This window comes from Lissotriton vulgaris, chromosome 1_1, assembly GCF_964263255.1.
Source record: "Lissotriton vulgaris chromosome 1_1, aLisVul1.2, whole genome shotgun sequence".
In the NCBI taxonomy this organism is placed as follows: Eukaryota; Metazoa; Chordata; class Amphibia; order Caudata; family Salamandridae; genus Lissotriton; species Lissotriton vulgaris.
Genome location: NC_141685.1, coordinates 330,854,168 through 330,877,314, shown reverse-complemented (window position 1 = coordinate 330,877,314; position 23,147 = coordinate 330,854,168). Strand labels below are relative to the sequence as shown.

Here is a 23,147-nt window from a genome sequence, read left to right as displayed (position 1 = left end):
TGTAAAAGGGGAGGTATCGAGAAACACGAGATACAGGCATCAAAGGGATGTGCCTAATGAGATGCACGGCTGAGACAATAAGTCCGTGCGGCAAGATGAGCCTCGAGCAGCGCCACCTGCCTTACAGCAGCAACCCCCTTGTCATAAAGACACTTTCAAAGAACACGTGTCTTCCGCCAATATCTTGGGAGTCCCAGGGTCGCGAAGCGGACAGCGTCCGTTCGCTGGCTACTTGAGGGCAAGAGACAAAATGGATGCCGTATCTAAGATGGAACCCGTGGGTACAGATGAAAAACCCACATAACAAACGAACGGTTTAAGTTAGCACAGCGAAACTGCGCACACTTACTAAACTCGTCATTTGCGGTTCATAGATACCAGACTCGACCATATTCGTGCGAGTCGAAAACACCACTTACAATTGTCACGGAACCTCAGACGCTCCTTTTGCCCTCATGTAGGCAAGCACTAGTCGGAATCATATTCGATATTCATCAGACTATCAAGATGTCGTTGTAGCATAGCTCTGTCCAATCGAGTCCCCTTGGTAACAGATGGTTGTCTCATACACGATGTAGCACAGAGGCCACATAAGGCAGGACCACACTGTACGCAAAGGCAACACGTGAACAGGGACACTACCACAACCCCGATGATCATCAGAATCTTCCAACCCCAAGTCGACATCAGGCCCCAAAACCATCCAAGTAGCGTCCAATCCCCTACATCCACGTGTATGGATTCGGAGATCTTATGCAACTTCGAGATGGCTTGATAGACAGTAGGAGCATTATCTGGAATGAAAATGCAGCAGCTCGAATGGATCACTTTACATACCCCACCGCGATCTGCTAAGACGACATCTAAAACCATACGGTTTTGTAACGTCATAAGTCTCTCCGCCTGAAGTTCTGTGGTGATATTACCAAGGGCACTGGCAGTAATATTAGCTGTCGATTCTACCACTCGAGTCAACTGTCTCAGGTTCCTACTATTAACCATAGGTCCCCAAAACGGGAGGAAACCCTTGAAAAAGTCTCCTGCCTCTTGACCGGCAGTATCCTCTTCGCTAATTACGCCTCGTACAACTCTAGTCTTATGATAATCGGCATCTACAGTGAACGTCGGAGGCAACAGATTTGCAATGAAACATGAGCCCATGAAGTCTGCGGGCAACCATGTGTATGCACGATCATAACAGATAAAGTAGGTACCCTTGGCAGCCAGAAACACAGGGGACGAGAACATTGGCAGAACGTAACTTTCAGTGCAGGCACTTGCTCCAAGTGGGGCTTGCGAACCACGACCCATAAGACAAAGATTACCAGTGTGGGGTACGACCCATATTGGAGGCGAGCTTTTAAGCTGCTTTTCACTAGTGAACATACTATATTCCCCTCTACTTAGGACCCTATAGGCTTGTACCTCTTCTTCAGGGATAAGAAAAGGATCATGGATCTCATCTTCCATATCCTCTATTGCCATCGATAGCAGCCTCTGATACGAGGTAGGACCAGAGTAGGGGGAACGTTGTTCTTGAGTGGGGTGGAAACCCAGTGCGCTTCGAAACATTGTTTGGAATGCTCGAGCTGACCCTTGGGAACTATACGGTAATACCAGATATGGAATTCCCTTACCCGTAGTATGTGGCATCAACCCACACACCCAACAATTAGTAGTGTTAACCACTAACTGATGCTGATGGAGGAGCTGAATAAAGGAATTGTTGCGGAATTCTACACGTCTAGCCTGCTCGTGTTCCGGTAACATATGAAAGGAATGAGGAGAAGCAGTAGAAGTAAGGTTAGGGTAAGGAGTAGGAGTAGGGGTAGCAAGTAAGAAGTAAGACATAATGTAATACACCCCACCCGTCAAAAATGCAGAAGCAGTCAGAAACAACACAAACAATTGAAATATGAAACATTTGGTACGACTGAGTTGCTGCAGCTTGACTCTGTACGCCTGAGCTCCTTCCAAATCATTCAGCTTCGAAAATGCCATTCCCTACGACCGTCCGCAACGTTTCTTGACGCACTTCGTTCTGTGCAGCAATAGTCAATCCCCAGGAGTTCCTAGGAACCGACGGCCTTTAACCTAGCGTCAAGACCTACTGTCCAGAAGGAAGTACGCGCGCGGCCCTACGGCCCTCAATACACAATGTATATATATTAGCACAATATCTCTCAGCTGTGGAAGTAAAAAGATACAAGGAAGAAGCTTGATATATGTACAAAAAAATTTTCAATGATACGAATGTTCAAAATTGATCATGGGAAACGAGGATATTGCAGTTGTCAATTTCAGCAAAGCAAGAGAATTTTATTTGTCCTTAGTGTGAGATCGCAAAGAATATCGATGTTTCCCGGGACGTGTCTGCTCGTCGAACAAAGGATCCGTTGAAGAAACAGCGTCCTGCTGATCAGTTGGTTGATCTGGTCTTGAGTCTTTTGCTGACAAGTGTTCAACAGTGGCTTTCTGCTGCGCTGAGGGTTCTCCAACAAGCTGTGCGTCGCTAAAAGGTACAAACGCCGGCAATGTTTCTGTTTCTGTTGACGCAATGCCTTTCCTTACCCACGGGTCTGCCGGCAAGGGAATAGGGACTCGCTTACAATGGGTAGCATGTACCCAATTTTTCCGCCCCTCAAGACGAACGGCAGTCCTCGTGGCCAGGAGTACCTGGTAAGGTCCGACAAATCGGGGGTCCAGATTGTTCTTGCGTGAGAAGTTACGAGTAACCACCCAGTCCCCGGGCTGGAGCTGGTGGCCTGGACCCTCCGTCTGCGTCGGCAAGGCGTCGTAAACCTGTTGGTGAATTAACCTCAGTTTAGCAGTCAAGTCATGTAAGTAGTCAATCAACATCGGATACTCAAGATCAGAGAATATTCCTGGCCTAGGAACCCCCCACACATTCGCAGGACGGCCGAACACTATCTCATAGGGACTAAGCCCTATTCGGGAGTGTACAGTCGCCCTAGTTGACAGTAGTGCTAGAGGCAAAGCATCAGGCCACGAAAGTCCAGTCGTAGCCTGAATCTTCGCTAGTTTTAGTTTAAGGGTGCCATTGTACCCCTCAACCAATCCAGCTGACTGGGGATGATTGGCGCTATGGAATTTTTGATTAATTCCAAGGCCCTTACACACACTCTTCATCACACTTCCAACAAACTCACTTCCATTATCTGACCACACGACTCTAGGCATTCCATACCGAGGAAAGTATTCCTTCAGTAGGATTTTCGCAGTAGACAAAGCAGTATTGTCTTTGAGGGGATAGGCCTCGATCCATCGGGAGAATGCGCAAACCACAACCAGAACGTATTTCAGGTTATTGCATCGCTCCATATGGATGAAGTCCAATTGGATCACCTCAAAGGGATACGAAGGAGGAGCAAAACTGCCAGGGGGAGTTGGGGTTCCTTTGCCAGGATTGTACATTATACACACCATACAATTCTTCACCAGACGTTCAGCACACTTTATAATGCCATCATTCTTCCACACATCAGCCAGCAACTTGCAAATGCCTTTCGCGCTAATATGTGCTAACCCATGTGCCATTGTCACAACGGCCAGCACATACGCATCAGGCAACATCCATCTTTTCTGATCCGACAAATCAATCCAGCAACCATTCACATCCAACTTTCCCGTACTTTCTTTCCACTTCGTCTTTTCAGTGTCGGTGGCCTCATTCTGAATTGCTTTCACGCTCTCTATGGTATCTTCACACATACTTGATTCTGCAGGCCACCTAACCGAACTCGTCACATACATTCGAGTGCTAAGGTTCCGGGCAGTCTCCTTAGCAATCTCATCTGCAAACGCATTACCACGACCAACATCATCCGTCACTTTACGATGCGCACTACACTTAACAATTGCAACTTGTGCAGGCAAAGTCAATGCATCCAAAAGATCGTTCACAAGCTGGCCATGCTGTATTTTCGTGCCATGCGACGTCAAGAAACCACGCTCTCGCCACAATCGTCCAAAACTATGCGCTACACCGAAAGCGTACTGGCTATCGGTGTACACATTCACACGTTTCCCTTTTGCTAATACACATGCTCTAGTGAGAGCAATCAGCTCTGCAGCTTGGGCAGAATTCTGATTCAATCTTGCAGTCTCAACAACAGTATTCAATGTTACAACAGCATAAGCAGTAGTCACATCGCCATTCGGCAACTTAAAACATGACCCATCCACATACAGAGTGCCATCCGGGTCCTCCAATGGGGTGTTTTTAAGGTCCACACGACCTTTCGTTTCCTCTTCTGTCCGCAAGTAACAGTCATGTTCTGCTACTTCATCTGACTCTGCACTAATTGGTAACAAAGTTGCCGGATTTAGGACATTACAACGTTTTATCTGAATGTGGCTTGCCAAGAGCGTCAATTCGTACCCAGACAACCTCGCACTCGTCAAGTGCTGAGTTTTCGTTCGATTCAGAAGAGTATCGACTGCATGCGGAACCATCACCGTAAGCATATTATCCATGACCAATCCTGCTGATTGTCGGATGGAGACCGCAGCTGCCGCAGTTGCTCTCAAACAACTCGGCAATGCTCTAGCTACTGGGTCTAAGGTCGAGGAAAAATATGCACATGGACGTTGCTTACCACCAAAAGGTTGCGTTAAGACAATCAAAGCACAACCTTCCCTCTCGTGAACATATAACGTGAACGGCTTGCTGTAATCAGGGGTACCTAACACAGGAGCCGAACACAATGAATCACGTAATTCAGAAAAACTTTTCTGACATTCTTCCGTCCATGGTAAAGGAGTTGAAACATCCTTGCACGTAAGAGCCACCAATGGTTTCGCTAGCAATGAAAAATTAGGAATCCACTGCCTGCAGTACGACGTGATACCTAGAAAGGCACGCACATCTCTTTGGGTTTGTGGCACAGCCATTCGCGCAATCGCTGCAATTCTCTCTGGGGTCAATCTCCTTCCCTCCTTTGACAATAAGTGACCTAGATAGGTTACTTCTTGACAACAATATTGGAGTTTAGAAGGTGACACCTTGTGATTTAACTCACAGAGATGTTGCAGCAACGACACTGTAGCAATTTTGCAAATGTCCTGAGTATCAGCAGCCACCAATAGGTCGTCGACGTATTGGATTAAAGCCGCACCAACCGGCAACCTAAACGCATCCAGTTGACCCTTCAAGGCTTGACTGTAAATCGATGGACTTTCACAGTAGCCCTGAGGAGCGCGTTTGAACCGGAAGCTACGTCCACCAAGAGAGAAACCGAAAAGGTCCCTGCTCTCTTCGGCAATCGGGATGCTGAAAAACGCATTTTTCAAATCAATCACCGAAAACCAAGAAGCAGTAGCTGGAATCAGAGTCAGTAGCGCCGTGATGTCAGGCACAACAGGGAATTGAGGAACCACAATTTTATTTACCTCCCGTAAATCGATAACAAAACGATAAACAGGCGGTTTGGTAGGATTAGTACGTTTAAGAATGGGCAGTACAGGGCTATTGCACACGTTTCCCCGAGTTTCTTCGATGACATCTTTCTCGATCAAGTCATAGATGATCGCTAACAAAGCTCGTTCACCATCAAGGGAGATACGATATTGGGGAATACGTGGCAATCGCACATTAGATTTCAACTGAACAACATAAGGGGAGATATCAAGTAGGCCCACATCATTTGGACCCGTCGCCCACAAAGACGCAGGAAGAGAATCCAATTCCGGTGGAAGCTTATCGAGGGACAAATACATGGGAGAGACTACCCTCTCTCCTAACGTAAGCTTTACACCCGCAGGAGAACAATACAAAGTCGCATACAAACGTTTAAGCAAATCCAGACCCAAAAGATTTTCGCCACAACCAGTAGTCAAAATCAACGGAGCTTCGAGCTCACGTGGCCCAATTTGAAGGGGCAAAGGGCGTGAAACTGGATTGCTAACGGGGGCGCCAGAGAAACCAACGGAAACATTTGTTAAGCCAGACAAAGGTGCGCCAGGGAGTTTCGAATGCATGATAGAACTTTTCGCTGCACCAGTGTCCAACAGAAAAGGCTCAACGACGCCCGATGTAGCAACTGCGACGTAAGGCCCTCTCTGATCAACCGGAACTGATACCACTCCCTCTCCTTGTCTTTGGCTGTCCTAGTAATTACTGTCGTCAGTTCCCTGATCGACGTAATAATCGTCTACATTGTACTGCGCAGATCGTCCTTGCGATGATCCACGTTGATCGAAACAGTTATTAGAATTTGATGAATGGTCAGAGCGATCATTCTGAGCACCACGACCTCTACCACGTGATGCGTGCTGTGAACCACCACGGCCTCCTTTAGACGAATTACCACTATTACGTTCATTTAAAGCAGGACAATTGAATTTAATGTGTCCCTCCTGTCTACAATAAGCACATTGATTGTACCCTAATGAAGATCTTTGGAAAGAGGAATCATTACGCGACTGCGATCGATTCGATTGTGACTGTGATCTATTCTGCTGAGGCGCATTCTGATTAGGACGCGGCGGATACGCTTGTTGTAACAACACTTTAGTTTTTAGCTCTTTCGTCTTTTTATCAGCACGGTCATTTTCCTCTTTCTCTCTATTCTCGTAATATTGTGCCGTAGCCAATATCTGAGCTGAGGTAGAAACGGCCCACGCACTTTCTGAATTCTTTAATTTATTGCTCAAATCGGGCAACAAGTTCGACACGAATTTATCCACAAACAACCTCTGTCCACCCTCAGTACCCATATCCTGTCCACTATGATCAATGAATGCTTCCTCGAACCTCGTAAAGAAATCGGAAACACTCTCATCTTTCTTCTGCTTACAGGCTGACAACTTGTCCCAATTTACCCTCATAGCTGGCATAAGCGTTTTCATTAATGCAATGATTCGCTGGGGGAGAGCAGCAATCAACTGATCGGGTTTAGTAGCAGCCACTTGTCCAGCGTCTGCCGCTGTAATGGCAGCCCAATCACCACCTAATTCATTTGCGTGATCTTGGTGACGAATCTTAGCCCATACCGGTTGCGGTACGACGTTGCCAAACAACATATCGATATCAGCAAGGTTCATCACCGTAGCATCTACGAGCTGCGATAATTCCTTATAATACCCAGTAGGATTTTTACGAGGATCGGGCAAAGATTGTTTCACCTGAAGCACTTCCGATCGTTTCCATGGGAGGTGTATCCACACTCTCTCAAAATGTGCCAATACCGGAGGGGCAGCCTGTGGATCAGCTGGTATCCAAACCGGCGGAACTTCACGCATAGGATATTGGCCAGACTCGTCTTGCTTTTCAATGTCCTCAACGAACAATGCATGAGGAATAGGAGCGGGACGAAGAGATAGCAACCGCTCAATAGCACGTCGGACATTAGTGTCTACTATCAGTCCAGTTGCGAACTGAAGCCGAAGTTCGGACAGGGCGGTCAGCACCTCGTCAGGCGCATTGGCCACTATCTGATCATGAAGGAACTTGCACATTTCGTCAAACACATATCTCTGAGTCGGTATGTTGAATTGATTAAACGTTTCGAGGACAACACGAGGTGGATTTCTAAGAGGGTTTACCATCCAACCCATCGCCATATTATATAGCGCAACACGTTCTCTGTTACCAGGAAGCTGACTACGTCTCTGAGGACCATCAGAACCAGCAGACCCAAAAACAGGTCCGAGCGACTGAAAGAAGTTTGTCGCAAGGGGAGAATTACGATTACGAGTAGAGGGAGAAGAGTAAGACACAGGACTAACAAGAGAAGGAGTAGAGACAGTAGCAACAGCAGGGGTTAACAACACAGGAGCAGTAGCGGGAGCAGGAGTATGTGGAAGCGGAGGAGCAGTAGGAATAGAAACAGACAAAGGAGCAGGAACAGTCGGAAGAGCGGGTGCAGGTTGAGGAACTGGTGGAGGAATAATAGGTGGAAGAACAGGTACGGCAGGGACCACAAGAGCTGCGGTACCCTGTACGTACGGAGGTGGCGACTTCATAAGATAGGACATTAAAGGATCCTCAACTGCCTCTTCCTTCTTATCCGACTCCGTAGGCAAAGCGGGATAGCATTTATCTATGGTCATACGCTGTAGTCTCTCAAACACTTCCTTATCCTTATCCTCCTTATCACGCTGAAACTGCTCAGCTTTCTTCACTATAGTAGCAACAGTATCTCGCTGACTACGTTTATTCTGTCTGATTTCTTTCTGTCGGGCTTCTTTGCGCCACAACCGAAAGGCATCAAACATGGCCGGCCTTGATTTACGTTCGAACAACTTTATTTCCAAATTATCTAAGATCGACGCCTCGAAGCTACCGTGAGGTGGCCAACGAAGGTCGCCGTCTTTCTTTGTATATTTAACCCAATAATCGTTAAAAGCAATCGGGCCTAGCCCATGTTTGCTATATAAGTCATAAGTAGGAGTTCCAACCGGAGGTATCGGACATGAGTCCTCCAGCAGGGAATCCGCACCACAAGGTCTAAAACAACTGAACAAAGTACTGCGACCAGGCATCTTGCACACTAGCCGAGTTTCACAAACTTCAAGGGTTACGGGATTTACCAAGTCCCAGCAAAGAACAAAACCCTCGGTTTTTTGGCGGCTGCAGTCGTCAAACAAATACAACAACAAAGTACGCTAGCAAAGTGTCACCGACAAAAACACTCACACGGCGTTCACAACAAAGACACTCGCTAAAGTGTCAACAACCAAGAACTCTGGGAGCGACCCACAAATACTTAACTCAAAGATCGATGGCGTCCTCAGGAAGGCCCGTCAATCGTCTCGCTATACCAAGGTCTACGCCAGGCGCCAAAACAGGTCTACAGTCAGGGCAGCAGTCCGTCGCAGCCGTCAGGAGGCGGGAATCTTCGCGGGAAAAGTCTTCGGGCCACTTATTTCGACAACAGGATCGATGAAGCGGGGTGCACCTTCCCTCGGAGATTTCACACGAAGTTCCTCACGATCGTCGGGCTTGGACCGGTACCACTGATGCAGCCCCACGTTGGGCGCCAACTGAAGGACTGGGTTCTTTTGGACCCAGCGGTGCCAGGGCACAACACCTGAAACCTTCGTGGGTAACCTGCTCCGGCGTACAAGTCACAGAGACACGGGACACTTCCTTCGGCGTCAAAGATTCAAGGTTTATTTGCTGCAGGGAACACAGAAGTCACAGGAAGTACATCGAGTGTAGTTCGGGGAGACTGCTTCAAATTGGTTCTGTGGATCGCTCCTTTTATACAGTTTTTACCCATAGGATAACATTGAACACAAAAGTTTACAACCCGGTTCCCACATTTAGCTCCCAGAGGGGTCGCTTTGGTCACTTTGAAACACACAAGGTCCGGAACATAAGTGCGGAAACATTTGGCGGTTCCCAACTGTAAAAACCCATCTTCCCACCATTAACAAATTCCAATCAGCAGTAAAGTAGATCGAAAATAGGAACGAAGACAGGTGCAGAGGAAGACGGGGACAGTGGGGAGATCGGAAAGGGTGTAAAAGGGGAGGTATCGAGAAACACGAGATACAGGCATCAAAGGGATGTGCCTAATGAGATGCACGGCTGAGACAATAAGTCCGTGCGGCAAGATGAGCCTCGAGCAGCGCCACCTGCCTTACAGCAGCAACCCCCTTGTCATAAAGACACTTTCAAAGAACACGTGTCTTCCGCCAATATCTTGGGAGTCCCAGGGTCGCGAAGCGGACAGCGTCCGTTCGCTGGCTACTTGAGGGCAAGAGACAAAATGGATGCCGTATCTAAGATGGAACCCGTGGGTACAGATGAAAAACCCACATAACAAACGAACGGTTTAAGTTAGCACAGCGAAACTGCGCACACTTACTAAACTCGTCATTTGCGGTTCATAGATACCAGACTCGACCATATTCGTGCGAGTCGAAAACACCACTTACAATTGTCACGGAACCTCAAAAGAGGATAGGCTCCTTCACCATCACACTAAACAGGAGATCCTTATGTGTAGATGGTAAACTCTTGGTGGGGTCCAATGGAACCAGGAACGGTAAGGTGGTGCCAGAGAGGTAGGTAGTTTGTCCCATTAAAGGTCCCAAGGTCTGGCTGGCTCATTTTACTAGGGCCAAGACTTCTATTATTGTTTTGGTAGGAGTGTGGGGGTGCTTCTCACTCTGGGTAACTTCTAGGCTGTGTGGGTCTTGGTGCACACAGTCATGAAACACTATTGCATTGCCAGACCAATTAGACAGGAGGACCTTTTTGTCTGCTAAATTCTGCAGAACTTCCTTCTCACAATTAGCTGGTGCTGTGGTATCTAATGTAAAGATGATGTATATGTGGTTAGAAGTATTCCTCGGAAAAACAAGTTACTTACCTTCACACTTTCCATTACATACTACAAAGGAATATTTCTCACTGCCCTCCAACCTGCCTTTTTAGCGGAGTGAACATGAGAAAATCATCACAATTCTGTGCCAAGCTTGATTTTGTCACACTGTCACTTGCAATTTATTTGAAGGGCTTTGAGCCTGAGGGAGTGGAAAGAAAAAGGTTAAGTAAGAGATGTCAACGTGCTGGGGTGTTGGGTGTATGCTGCCCTGCTCCGGCACTTTTGAGGTAATGAGAAGTTACTGCGGTGCTTTATGGTGCCACCACCTGGTGCACAGGGAGCAATGCTGAAAAGCTCTGGAACCTGAGAACATTCCAAATTTTAGGAATTTGCAGTTCGAGTATTTACCATAAAGAGATTTTAAAGTAAGTCACTTTTTCTTCAGGAAGCTCACATCGTGATTCTAGTGTTATCTTACAATATCATCTGGTCCAACTTCAGTCAAACACCTGGATTCGCATCAAATTGGGCGACAGGTCACACGTCTCAAGAAAAATACCAACTCTCTGTGGAGTCAAACAATGGTGTGTGTTGGCCCCTCTTTTGTTTAATCTCTTTATCGCTGACTTATCCCATCTATTGGACAAGGTCAACTATCATCCCCCCTCACTTGGTGGATCCCGAATTAGCAATTTGCTTTATGCCGATGATCTTGTCTTATTCAGCCACACGAGGGTCCGTTTACAAAGACTTCTTGACCAGCTGCTTTCTTTTACATCAAGTAATGCTCTAGAATTAAATCTCTCAAAAATGAAAGCTATCACCTTCGGGAATCGGAAGCAGCAAACCGGTGGGTGTTTTTTTGACGGCCAAAAAATTGTAACTATGACATCATATAAATATCTTGGTATTCACATGGATTCCAAGGGCTCTTTTGTAAAACAGAAAGAAGCAATCAAACCAAAAGCACTGTCCCTTGAAGCAGCAATGATGAAAGTTTTGGCACAGTTACTTGGCCCAAGCTTATCCCCCCTCCTGACAGTTATGAAGGCAAAGGTTACAAACTGTTTAATCTACGGCCAAGAAATAATTTTGTGGAGCGACTCGTCAATGCTGAATAAAACAACAACCAGAATTTACAAACGAGTCTGGCACCTTCCGAAATCAGCTTATCCGGCTCAGATCAGAGTCTAGCTCGGCCATCTGAACCATGAAGGCGTCGGTGCAGGTGCACTCATCAAGTTGTGCCACAGACTGCGTAATTCAAGGGAAGGAAGCCTGGAGACCAAGTTGTGGCAAGAAATATCAGCATGTCACCTCAGTCAAAAACATCAATGTTTTCTTGACCACTCTTTGAAACTGCTCGATGCCAAGGATTATTGGGGAACCAATCCGCCCCAGCAGGCACTTAAATTGTCCATTAAAAGAAGTGTTTGCCTCTGGTCTTTCCATCAGGACAGGGCAAAATTGTCTAAACGAAAACATGCCTGATCGATAATCACTGAGCTCAAACCCAGATCAGAGCCCCATATCTTTCAAGCACCTATGCAGCTGTTTGTAAGAAAAGATTTATGGCCCAGAGGATGGGCGAATTGCCATTTTTAAAACACTTGCCTGCATGGAGTTGTTCAAATGAGGACACTAATTGTAGGCGCTGTGGTCATAACACAGAATCAATTGAGCATGTGGTGTGTGTTTGCCCAGCATTTCGTAAGGATAGAAGGCGGTTGTTGCGAGGTGAATGGATCAAGCACGGCGTTGGATCATGCCGGCAAGCCATTATATCAGCAATGAACCCCAACAACACAATGCTAAATGTTAAGTTCGCAAAAAAAAAATTCCAAATTTAAAGACACTTAACTCCCTAGGTTTGCAGAAACCATCACCACAATCTTCAGTTTCATGACTGGTCCGGAACCCCCCGTTCCCTATTTAATTCCAAGACTCTTACTGGTGGAGCACCTGTATGTTTTACTGAAAGTCGGGGGAGGGTTTTACACTCACCAAAAATGTCATTACGTTTTTAAACATATTTTAGCTGCTTCTTGTGTGAAAATAATAATAACAATACTTATTTATAGATACTATTGCATTTTGTTAAAAAACTTTACTTTTGTGTTGCATTAGGATGAAATTTATTTTTTGTTTTTAAATTGTCATGATTTTAAGTAATCGAACAATAAACAATAATCATCTGGTCATTACCTTATGCTTTTTAGTCATTCGGAAACAGTAATTGACTGTTTTCTGCCTGTGCTGCAGGTTATTTTACCTTTGTTTAACCATCTTATTTTTCAGGTTTTTGATCCTCTTCGTTTTTCACCAGAGAACTCCTCTGATCGGCACTCTCATGCGTTTGTGCCGTTTGCTGCTGGAGCAAGGTACAGTACTCCTTCTTCTATACTATTAAGGCTTAGAACTGTGGACAACTCTCTGTTACTTATGCTAGCACAGCACAGTCTGCGCTTAACATTTGCATTCTGCATCCAGCCGTCTACTCGACTTCCCTTCCCTTGGCTGCCTTCAGGTCTTGTCACTGATTTAGTAGTTGACTTCATGTTTACAGTCTGCATGTATTAGTCTGCAGCTGGGAGACATTCATAGCAGGGAGCAGGCTCTAAGTCCTGAGTTTGCACTCATGTGACATTACAGAATGCATATCTTGTGATGAGAAGGGTAAAGAAGAAGAAGGGGCAGATTTACAATAAACTAACGTAGCACGGTGCAGCAAGTCATTTTGCTGCACCGCGCTGCATTAGTTTGGTAAGCACATCGATGCAACATATTTACAACAATATGTCGCATCTCTGTGCTTCCCCCTGTGCAGGCGCACAAACTGCTGCCATGCCCTGACGCAGGCACCCTTGTATCATGGTTCAGGATGCCTCCTTCGTGGGACGATTGTTTTTGTTCAGGAAGGGTTCCCTTCCTGCACAAAAACAATCTGAAATGCTGTTTTTCAACTTATATATGTGCTGCATTAGCACACATAGAAGTTGAAAAACAGCATTATTTTAATGATTGTTTATGTGCAGGAAGGGAACCCTTCCTGAACAAAAACAATCATTAGAGGTGATTTCCTCTTTCAATGTGTGCTGCAGAATGCAGCATATATGGAAACAGGAAACAAAATTGAGGAGAAATTAATGCATTTCTCCTTGTTGCGCCTACCTACGCATCCCCTGGGTAGGCGTAGCATTCATACGCATTTCCAGATTTAAGATTCCTCGTAAATCTGGAAATGTGTCTTGTTCCATGGGTGTTGCGTGGGAACACCCACAGCAACACCCATGGAACGCCCCTTTCACGCAAAGTGCTGCATGTAAAGGGGCCATATTTACAAGGACAGGAAAGGCTACGCAGGGTCGCTTTTCCTGTCCTTGTAAATATGCAGCAGTGTTTTATGTTTAAATTTGTTTTTATTGGTTTCATGGAAAAACATAGATAGTACAATACACTGTTGATGCCAAAAAAGAAAGTAAATGACATGTCGGGAGAACCGCTCTTTATGGCCCAGCACATATCTCGCTAATGTCTTGGGGCCCTGCCATTGTTCACTTGTTGTGTTAGTCATAGTCGTGGAACTTAGTAGTAATTGTCCATGAAGCCAAAGTATTAAACGTGGTAGGAACAAACCACACTCCCACCCCCAAGAACTCCCCCCTCCCCAACCAGTGTGCCTATTCTTGTGAATGTAGGTCGCCTTTGTGACGGTTTGTTCACTGTGTTTCCTTCTCAGATTCTGTGGTGGCATGATTTGTGTCTGTCAGGCGTAGTAGACGGAGGTATCTTGGGCACGTAATTTCATGAAAATCTTGAGAGAGAAGTGTGAGCAGCGGTTGCCAAACAGTGTGGAATGTGGATGTAGTCTGAGTGAGTGCGGCTTGGATGCGCTCCATTCCTAATGGAAATCATAGTTTGTGCAACCAGCCGCGTATGAGTGGGCCTAGTAGTAGTCCCCCATAGGGATAAGATGTGCTGGGAGGCAGTTGTATCGCAAGTCCAATTTGCCGTCCCCAGATGGATTTCAAAGGAAAAGTAAGTGCATTTGGGAGTCCAAAAATGGTGTAAGCTGAGAATCGAGGGATTTCAGTTTCTAGGGAGCTATCTATATCATTAAGGACTGCTGTCCAATACGCCTTAACTTCTGTGCAATCCCATAGGAGATGTATCAAAGTGCCCGTTTCCCCACATCCCCTCCAACAGGACGCGCTCCGGGCTTCGTCCAGCGCCCCAAGTCCTTTTGAATCTGCAAGATTATGTTGGCATAGTTCAGGGCTACTGTCCGGTCTGTGGACGGCGTGAAGGTAATGCCCAGATAAGGGAGTTGCATCCGGTTTAAAAGTCCCCCTCCATACATTGGTGTTTCACTGTGGGCATGGGCGTTTTTGCCCAATGGTAAGATCAGTGATTTCCCTCTATTCATCTTAAGGCCCGACACCTTGCCAAAAGCCTCAACTTCCTCCAAGAAGGCCGGCACTAATCGCTCTGGAGCGTTGAGAGCCACCACGATGTTGTCTGCGTATAGGTTGATGGGATGTGGCTCCCCACCACAAGTTATGCCTCGGATGTCAGGGTGGTCACGCACTCTCTGCGCCAGTGGCTCGACGTAAAGCGTGAACAAGAGGGGGAAAGGGGACACCCCTGTCTGGTGCCACGCTGAATTTCGAAGGGAGAGCATAGGCCATTAAGGCGCACTCGCGCTTGTGGGCGGTGGTAGCAGCTTGCAACCCAGAATTGAAAACGCTCACCCACCCCGAAGTGCGTTACAACTTTCCCCAAGAAGCCCCAATCAACGCGATCAAATGCTTTCTCAGCATCAATGGCTATGAGTACAGAGTCCAATTGCTGGAAATGGGCTTTGTCGATCAAGTGGAGGATACGTTTGGTGTTGTTGCTACATTGTCTGCTGGGGATAAAGCCTGATTGGTCCGGATCTATAATCCCCGGGAGACAAGGTCCAAGCTTAGAGGCCAGCACGCCAGTAAAGTGCTTGTGGTCAAGATTAGGTAGGGAAATTGGCCGAAATGCGGAGCAGCGAGTGGCGTCTTTGCCCGGCTTGGACAGCACAATCTCGTCTGCTTCCAGTATATCGGGCGTAAAGGAGCCAGGTCCCTGAAATAAATTTAAAGGTTTTGTAAGAAGCGGGGCAAGCAGCGGACAAAAAGTTTTTTAAAAAACAGCTAAAAAGCCGTCCGGCCTGGCGCTTTTAGGGGTTTAAGACGGGAAATGGCACTAATCACCTCTTCAATTCGAATAGGTGCGTCTAGAGCGCTCGCGCTCGCCAAGTTCACCCCGGTGTTTGCCGTGCCCCGTAGGTAGCTTTCAGCTTCAGCCACTGGCAGGGGGTCCGCCTTGTAAAGGGATGCATATTAGTCCCGAAACACCCCTGCAGTTTGTGCCTCGTCGTGGAGCTCATCCCCCTTCTCGTCACGTTAAGATACGATTTTTGAGCGGTGAACCTTAGCCCTTAGCGCGCTCGCAAGGAGGCGTCCCGTTCTGTTCCCCCCTATGTAATAGGTATGGCGCAGCCGAAAGGCCACATACTCGGCCCGATCCTTGTCTAGACTCGCTAATTGTGCTCTGGCAGCTTTTAGTTGTTTCCATATTCTTGGGGCCCCCGTACGACTATGTACTCGGTCCAGCTCTACTACCTTGGCATTGACGGTGTCTCGTTTAGGTTTGCGATCCTTGGCCTCCGCCGCTGCTACGACAATTAACTCGCCTTGTACCACCGCCTTTAACGCCCCCCACACTGCCGACACAGGTGTATCAGGGCGGTCCTTATCCGCAATGTAGTCAGTGATGCGTTTGCGGATTGATGAGTTATCTCTCAACCTCCATCGACCGGGTGGTCTCTCAACACTAGGGATTCTGATCATGATCTCCACGGCTTCGTGATCGGAGATGGCTGTTTCCAGCGTGCTTCTCTGAGGATGCGCTCGTTACGCAGAAAGTCCGGCATAAAGGCTAAGATATCCGGGGGCGGGGCCGGTGCGCGCCTCGCCAACCCCACTCTGTGTGCCCCGTCGATCCTGATGGTGAAGTCTGCCGGTTCCTCCAGAATGTCGCAGAACAGGGCCTGCAGGTAGCTCGTAATGTCCCCCCTTCCTCCTTAATAGGGACCCCTCGGACCCGAATATTATTCCTTTGTGACCTATTTTCTAAGTCCTCTGCATGGGCCTGCAGATCCACTTGTTGGTCCTTGAGGCGCAGGACTTCATGCTGGAGCTGCTCTATCTCCTCACTTCTGACCTGATCAGCATCCTCTATAGTGGCCACTCTCTCTCTGAGCCCATCCACCTCTCTCCTGATCTCTTGGACCTCCCTTGCAACCTCTTGTTTCAGCGTATGAAAGTCCTCGCGGAGGGAGTTGAAAAAGGTCTCCAGGAAGGTTTTAGTGATGGGCGTCTCGCCCTCGGTGGAATCAGAGTTTTGCTTAGATGCCGCCAGAGAGGGGGTCCCCGTTCCCCCTTTGGTTGCCCTTTGTTAAGCATCTCTGATATGGTGCGGTCTCCTTTCCTCCACTGGCTGGCCATGTTGCTCCAACCTCCCTTGCATCCAGCTCTCCCAGTCACCCAGCCACCCCAGTTATCTTTCCTCTCCGCCATCAACTGCCCACAGGGCCTCTCAGCACCGTGGAATATCTCTCACCCCGATGAATGCGTTCTCCTTGGGTCAATGCTCGGCAACTCTCAGCACCTTCTGTTCAGAAATCCCCACCGTCTTGAGGCAGCCAAGTATCTGGGGCACCCCCCGACCTGGCCCCCTACCTCAGGATCGCCACCGTCGTCCTCACTTTCAGGAGATGTTGTCTCCCAGCGTTGTACTATGCAGATTCTCGGCGTTTTCAACGGCCGGCCTCTCGTCCCCAGCTGCCTCTACACCAGACCCTCTGCCAAGAAAGACCTCCTATTGGGGACTTGGTCCGGCTCCTTTCAGCTCCAGCCTATGCAAGCCCGATTTGTAAGGGCAGCCTCCCTGAGCGCCAATGAGGCGGTGCCACGCTCACTTATGCGGCAGCGTTTTGTGCTGCCAGTGCGTCACACACAGTGCCGAACTGGCAGTTCAAATGTCTTGTAAATCTGCCCCGAAATCTCCATCTGAAGGATGGAAATGAGACGGAATGCAAAGAAGGCTAAAGAAGGTGAGTGCGCACATTGGTGCCTGCCGTGATGGAAACAAGCAGAGGTTTCCACTTTGGGCAGGACCTGGCATTACACAATAATGCCTCTTTGAGGGTTTAGGTATTGACTCATTAGAATACCTGAGGAGCATCTAGTTGAACCTCATTTATGGCCTGTCTGGAGTCAGAGAGGAAGTGCTTCTGGATAAGTTGCTATAAGTCATCAGCTTGGATACAGGTGAACCAGGAGAGAGGAGCCTGCCTGCCACAATGCGGCAAAGAACAGTCTGATACACTATGTTAAACGCTGATTTCAGGTTGTGTAATACATATTAAGAGGTAGGACGTTGCTCCTTTGCTCTCAGGCAAAAGTAGCGCTGTGGCATCCGGTGGGTGTATTGCCTTTATTGTCATTAAACTGTGGAATGGCCTAGGCTGGATCTTTGCTTTAAAGCTCCGTTAAGAGTTCATGGCTTTCGTTTATTTTGAATCCACATTTAAGCAGTGTTTGCACCATATCACGAGCAGAAGCACTGTAATAGGTGGAGAGCTGTTTGCTGTGGGAATGCATTTGAAGATGGGTATCAATAGCTGAATCGTAATGTCATTACCTGGGGGTGCTGAATATGGCATGTCGTTTTTACCAGTCCCAGGTGGTTGTGCTGAAAATTGATTGTAAAATTTGCTGACTTCGTCAGTGGCTTTTGGGAAGTTCGCTACAGTGTGCTCCCAGTTTGCTTCGAGTCAATTGGTTGGGTTTTCTAAGCATGAAGGGTTATTCTCCTAGGGCCCGATTCACAGAATGAACTTTAGACTCAATCCTAAACTTACTACTATGTTGGTATTCACAGAACGCACTTACTACTTTTGGCATTCACAGAATGAACTTACTACTTTTGGTATTCACAGAAGTTAGGATTTTGTCTTAAGTTTAGGATTGAGTCTTAAGTTCATTTTGTGAATCGGGCCCGTAGTTCTTGGTCTAGGAGGTATATAATGTGACTTTTAGATTACTGCTCGTCCTCCTCTTCATTAACCAAATATGTGTTCTGTCAGTATAGTTTAGCTATCCATGAGTTAGATTGTACGGGTGATTTGGTACCAGAGAGCCTTTAATGAGTGGGTCATTTACAACCTGCAGTATAAGACCGAGCACTTCCTCCTCACCTGGTTGCCTTTCCTCCGGTACAAATTCAAATAGCTCTTAACTCAGAGCACCCCTATCCCACAAGGGTGACCAGATATTATCATCACACTGATACTGCTCTTGAGATCTTTTCTAGTCATTATCCTTGAGGGTGCCTGCCTGGTTCCCACACTTTCTTTTTCCACTCCAACCTTTTCCACATCTCACTTCTTTGCCTCTCATCTTTTTCCTCTCTTCCCCCCTATTCTCTCCCATCTTCCCCTCCCTACTCTTTCCCCGGTTGTGTGGATGCGAGTATGGACTCCCTGTTTGCTTTTCCTCTATTTGTTTCTTTTTGCCATATTCCATTATTCCATTTTTCTGCCCCCCCCCCCCCCCCAGCCCCAGGCCCGCAGGTCATTCTGTGTACAGATGTAGAACCAATTGTCTTTGATATTGCCCTTCCTTGACTCGTCGGAGGAACACCACATGCTATGTACCTAGAGCTCCATTTAATATTGGACTGTTTTTTCATACATTATTACTGTTTCACATATGGTACCTTATGTTCCACGTTCCCCTATACACTGTTTTATTTTGTTCTTCCCATAAGAATTGCGAAACAAAAAAGAGTGAGTTGGCATACTGTAGTAGCAGGCCACTGATGAAGAACTGTTGGAGAAGGTTATTCTTGGAGATTAGTTTCGTATTAAGAATTTTATTAGATTGATTCGAATGGTTGTCATTTTAGTGGCTGCCCTGTATAGGGTGTTGACAAAGTTTGATGTTTGAAGGAGTTATGCTAGGGAGAGTTGCTGTTGTCATTCCATTGTTTTTGGTCGATACTCTGTATCAGTTTGCGTGATAATGTCTTGGCAAATGGGCCATCCTTTTATCCTTATTTTCCTCTAATATAGCTCCACTGTTTAACCTGCATGCCATTCTTTCGGTTCTACATCCTTTCATGTTGAATGTTGAGCCGTGAGTCCTCGTTCTTAATAGAAGAGACTAGTGGACTTTGCCCAGCATGCAACATCTGGATACAGTGAAGGGGTTAAATGAAACATTTATTGTAAAGGAACACACAAATCCCGATAGAAGAAACCTTGCAAGGATTGTTTTAGATAGCTAGTATACCCTTGTCACAAATCCGACAGACCACAGTGCAGGGATGTCAATTATTTGCTGTTTTTCTCCAAACTGCAATTTTACTGCAGCCTATCCCTGCCCGTTGTTTTGTACGTTGCTGCCTTTCCGATCTGTTTGACAATCTTTTAAAATCAGTGTGTGGATTGCTGTGCAATTCATCCTTGTGATCATTTACTAGTGCATTTTTCTGGCAATGCTGATATCCTCGCTAGTCTAAAATATGTGACCCATTGTCCTATACTCCTGTATCCATCTTTATTTTTCTTGTGTTTACTGCTCTTACAGATATATCTATGTTATGTTATGTTGATTTGTATAGCAAACTAATCACCCAAGAGGGTATCCAGGCATTATATTGGCAAAGAACTGAGGGGCAGATTTACAAGCCTGTATGCCACATTTGCCCGCCACCATGCTAGGGGGTATTTACAACGTGACGCATTTGGGTGATGCGTCACGTTGTAAAGCCCTGTGCCGCATGTGGGCGTTCCGGCACAGGGGGGGCGTTCCAGCACAGGAGTGGTTGAGTGAAATCTACAAGATTTCACTCACTCACTTTTACGGCCATGCTGCGTCAAAACCCTGTGCCTGCTTCAAGTAGGCGTAAGGATTGACACCGCATGATAGGCATAGGGGCACCCTGAGCCTTGCTGGAGCTGCATTGCGCTTGCGATGCAACTCCAGCAATGTGCCGCCTTTCCGCCGGGGGATGCGACACGCATCTGCCCATCCGTGTGCCACGGTATTCTGCATTGTAAATGCGGCGCATCAGGTGGTGCACAATTTGTTTGGCGTGTCGCAACTGTTCTGGTGCATCCCTGCTGATTAGCAGAGACGCGCCAGAAGTTGTAAATCTGCCCCTTAATATGTACATCTCTTGATATTGCTGTGCCTATGAAGAATGCCAAAAAACCTTAAAGATATCTAAGTACAAAAAGGTAAGTGGTAACGGGTCTGCTCAGTGATCAGTCACAATATTAAATAGCATGTTCTACAGAAAATCCGTGCTTGTGTTTGTCTACTTGACGTACAAGCTCCTGCTTTTTCCCTTACCTGATTCTCTCTGCTTTGCTCGGGCTCTCACCATTTTGATTTGATTAAAGGGCATATCTTCTATTCTTTCAAGGGTAAACATGCACTTTGCTACACTAACATTGTTGGAAAGGATAATAGCAGTGGGTTGTATGACATTACAACGCATGCTTTTACTACGCATGCCTTTACATCGCAAGTTTTACAACGCATGCTGTTACAACGCATAGTGTTAAGGGGCGCTGGATAGTGAATAGTTTCATTTACTATTCCAACTCCAGTCCCCGTGGATAGTAGGGAAGGTGTTGGATAGTAAATTAAATCTATTCCCTAACCTAGAGCGCCCCCCAGCGCAATGAGTTCTAATGAAATGCGTTGTAAAACTTGCGATGTAAAGGCATGCGTCGTAAAAGTTGCGTTGAAAAGGATGTTCCCCATAGCAGTGTGTTTCTTTTGGCTGAGATAATCTTTTCGAATGCCAGTGATAACTATTGTACAGGCCAAGTACTTGACATTATCAATAGCAATGGAAATATAATGCAATAAGATGCGCAGGCCCTGCACTAGCTACCACTACAAATTCCAGTTGCCATATCTGGCTTACACATTTAGACAAAAGTAACAATATTTGTTGGGCTTAGAGAATATTCCAAAGTTAATCAGTAAGCCAATATGTGTCGGCTGAAAGTTGTCGAGATGGCTCTACACAATAGAGTGATTTTAAGTTATCTTCATGTTGAAACCAATCATTTTACCTCCCTGTTTTAATACCAAAATGAATACATAATTTAATGACGAGAATATATAATTTATACATAAGAGCTCTATATTTCAAATAAAAGGAAAGAACCTTACTGATGTGCTGTGGATTATTCTCTGCACCCAGCACATATTATTACTATTGCCTACTTAACATTAACATTTGTGAGGAAATTGTTAAATAGGAAACTCCTGCAGATATTAGTGATATTAAATAATTACTCTTCCTGACCAAATGCACATCCTTGGAACTGCAGAGTACAATTTCACAATTATAGAATTATTTGGAAAGTTAAAGCATCTTCTTAAAATGGTTTTACAATAAAGATTTTTTTGTTGTACCTTTTGTGCCTACTCACACAAGAGATATGTTGCTTGCTAAAGAATAACGTCTTCTTTTAATCCACCAGGAATTGCATTGGGCAGAACTTTGCCATGAACGAGATGAAGGTGGCTTTGGCACTGACCCTGCAGAAGTTTGAAATTACACCCGATGAATCTAAGCCGCCTATTGTAATACCTCAACTGGTTCTACGGTCTAAGAATGGTATCCATGTAAACTTGAAGAAAATTGACTGAAGATTTGTCTACAAGCTGAATCATCACTACTACCTCTTCAGTTACTTGAAAATATTTTCAGAAATACAACTGCTTAAGATTCAATTTGTGTTTTTTATTGTCTGTATTGACATTACAAACATGTACACAAAAAACAAATGAATGCACGCTTACAACACACAAACACTTTCTGCCCCCTGTCAAAACCACGTGATCTTTCTGCTAGCTTAGAATTTGTTTATTGAGGGCAGTGGACTCATTCAAAACCAGATGCATGCCATTTAATATGGCAGAGCCCACACACTGATCTGTTTAACCAACCTTCGGCTGAAAGTGATAAATCCTCCACCCTGGTGCAGTTCAGACCCACAATAGCTGTAGTGATCATTTTCACCCATACCACTTGCTGGTGCATTATTCATGTTAGACATAGGTCATTTATTGATCAGTAAGTGAACTAGTATTTTCTTTTAGTTGGCGTGTCCTACGTTTAATTGGTGGTGTAAAAGAACACATATTGCTGAACAGCTACTATGTATTATGGAATTTTTCTGATTGATAAATCAAACAAAGAAATCATACCTCTAGGAAGTGCCTGAGGTTTATTGTTTGGAAGTATTATGGTTTGTGTTCTTTGTTTTCACATCTTACGGGACCATCTATATATCTTATACACTGAATACTGTCTGACAGGACTGTAGTAATGTTTATAGATGCGTACTGATGAATGCATAAGTATGATTATAGAAAAGAGTTAGGAACATGAACATTTGGGTCCTGAAGAAAGCCAGGGACCGGTTTTGGGGCTGTTATACAGGCTGAAACATGTTGACCTATTTCAGATGCCGGAATAATATTTAGTCCCATACCTCACAATCGTTTTGAATCATTACTCTGGTCCACCCTCAATAAATAGAAATACTTTGGCTTAGGGATATTTTTGCTCTCAAGATTCTAGTTCCACCAATACCCACCCATAAAAGTAATCCCATAATAATGGTGAGCCCATTCACCACTAGACTTTTCTATAGTGAATGTGGCCAGGCCAATGATAAAATATATAATCTGGGTTGGCCTTTCAATATTTTTTAAATCTCCT

General features: G+C 45.9%; 1 protein-coding gene across 1 annotated transcript in view; it reads left to right on the top strand.

Moving 5' to 3' along the window:
• The window catches only part of LOC147747137 (cytochrome P450 4B1-like), a 274,411-nt gene extending 252,258 nt beyond the window's left edge, over positions 1–22,153 (top strand). The window contains exons 11-12 of the mRNA XM_086952393.1: positions 12,597–12,679; positions 21,901–22,153. Of these exons, the coding sequence (XP_086808519.1) occupies positions 12,597–12,679; positions 21,901–22,069 (252 nt within the window). The 3' untranslated portion in view covers positions 22,070–22,153. The remainder of the gene's footprint in view (positions 1–12,596; positions 12,680–21,900) is intronic.
• The last annotated feature ends 994 nt before the right edge of the window (positions 22,154–23,147 follow it).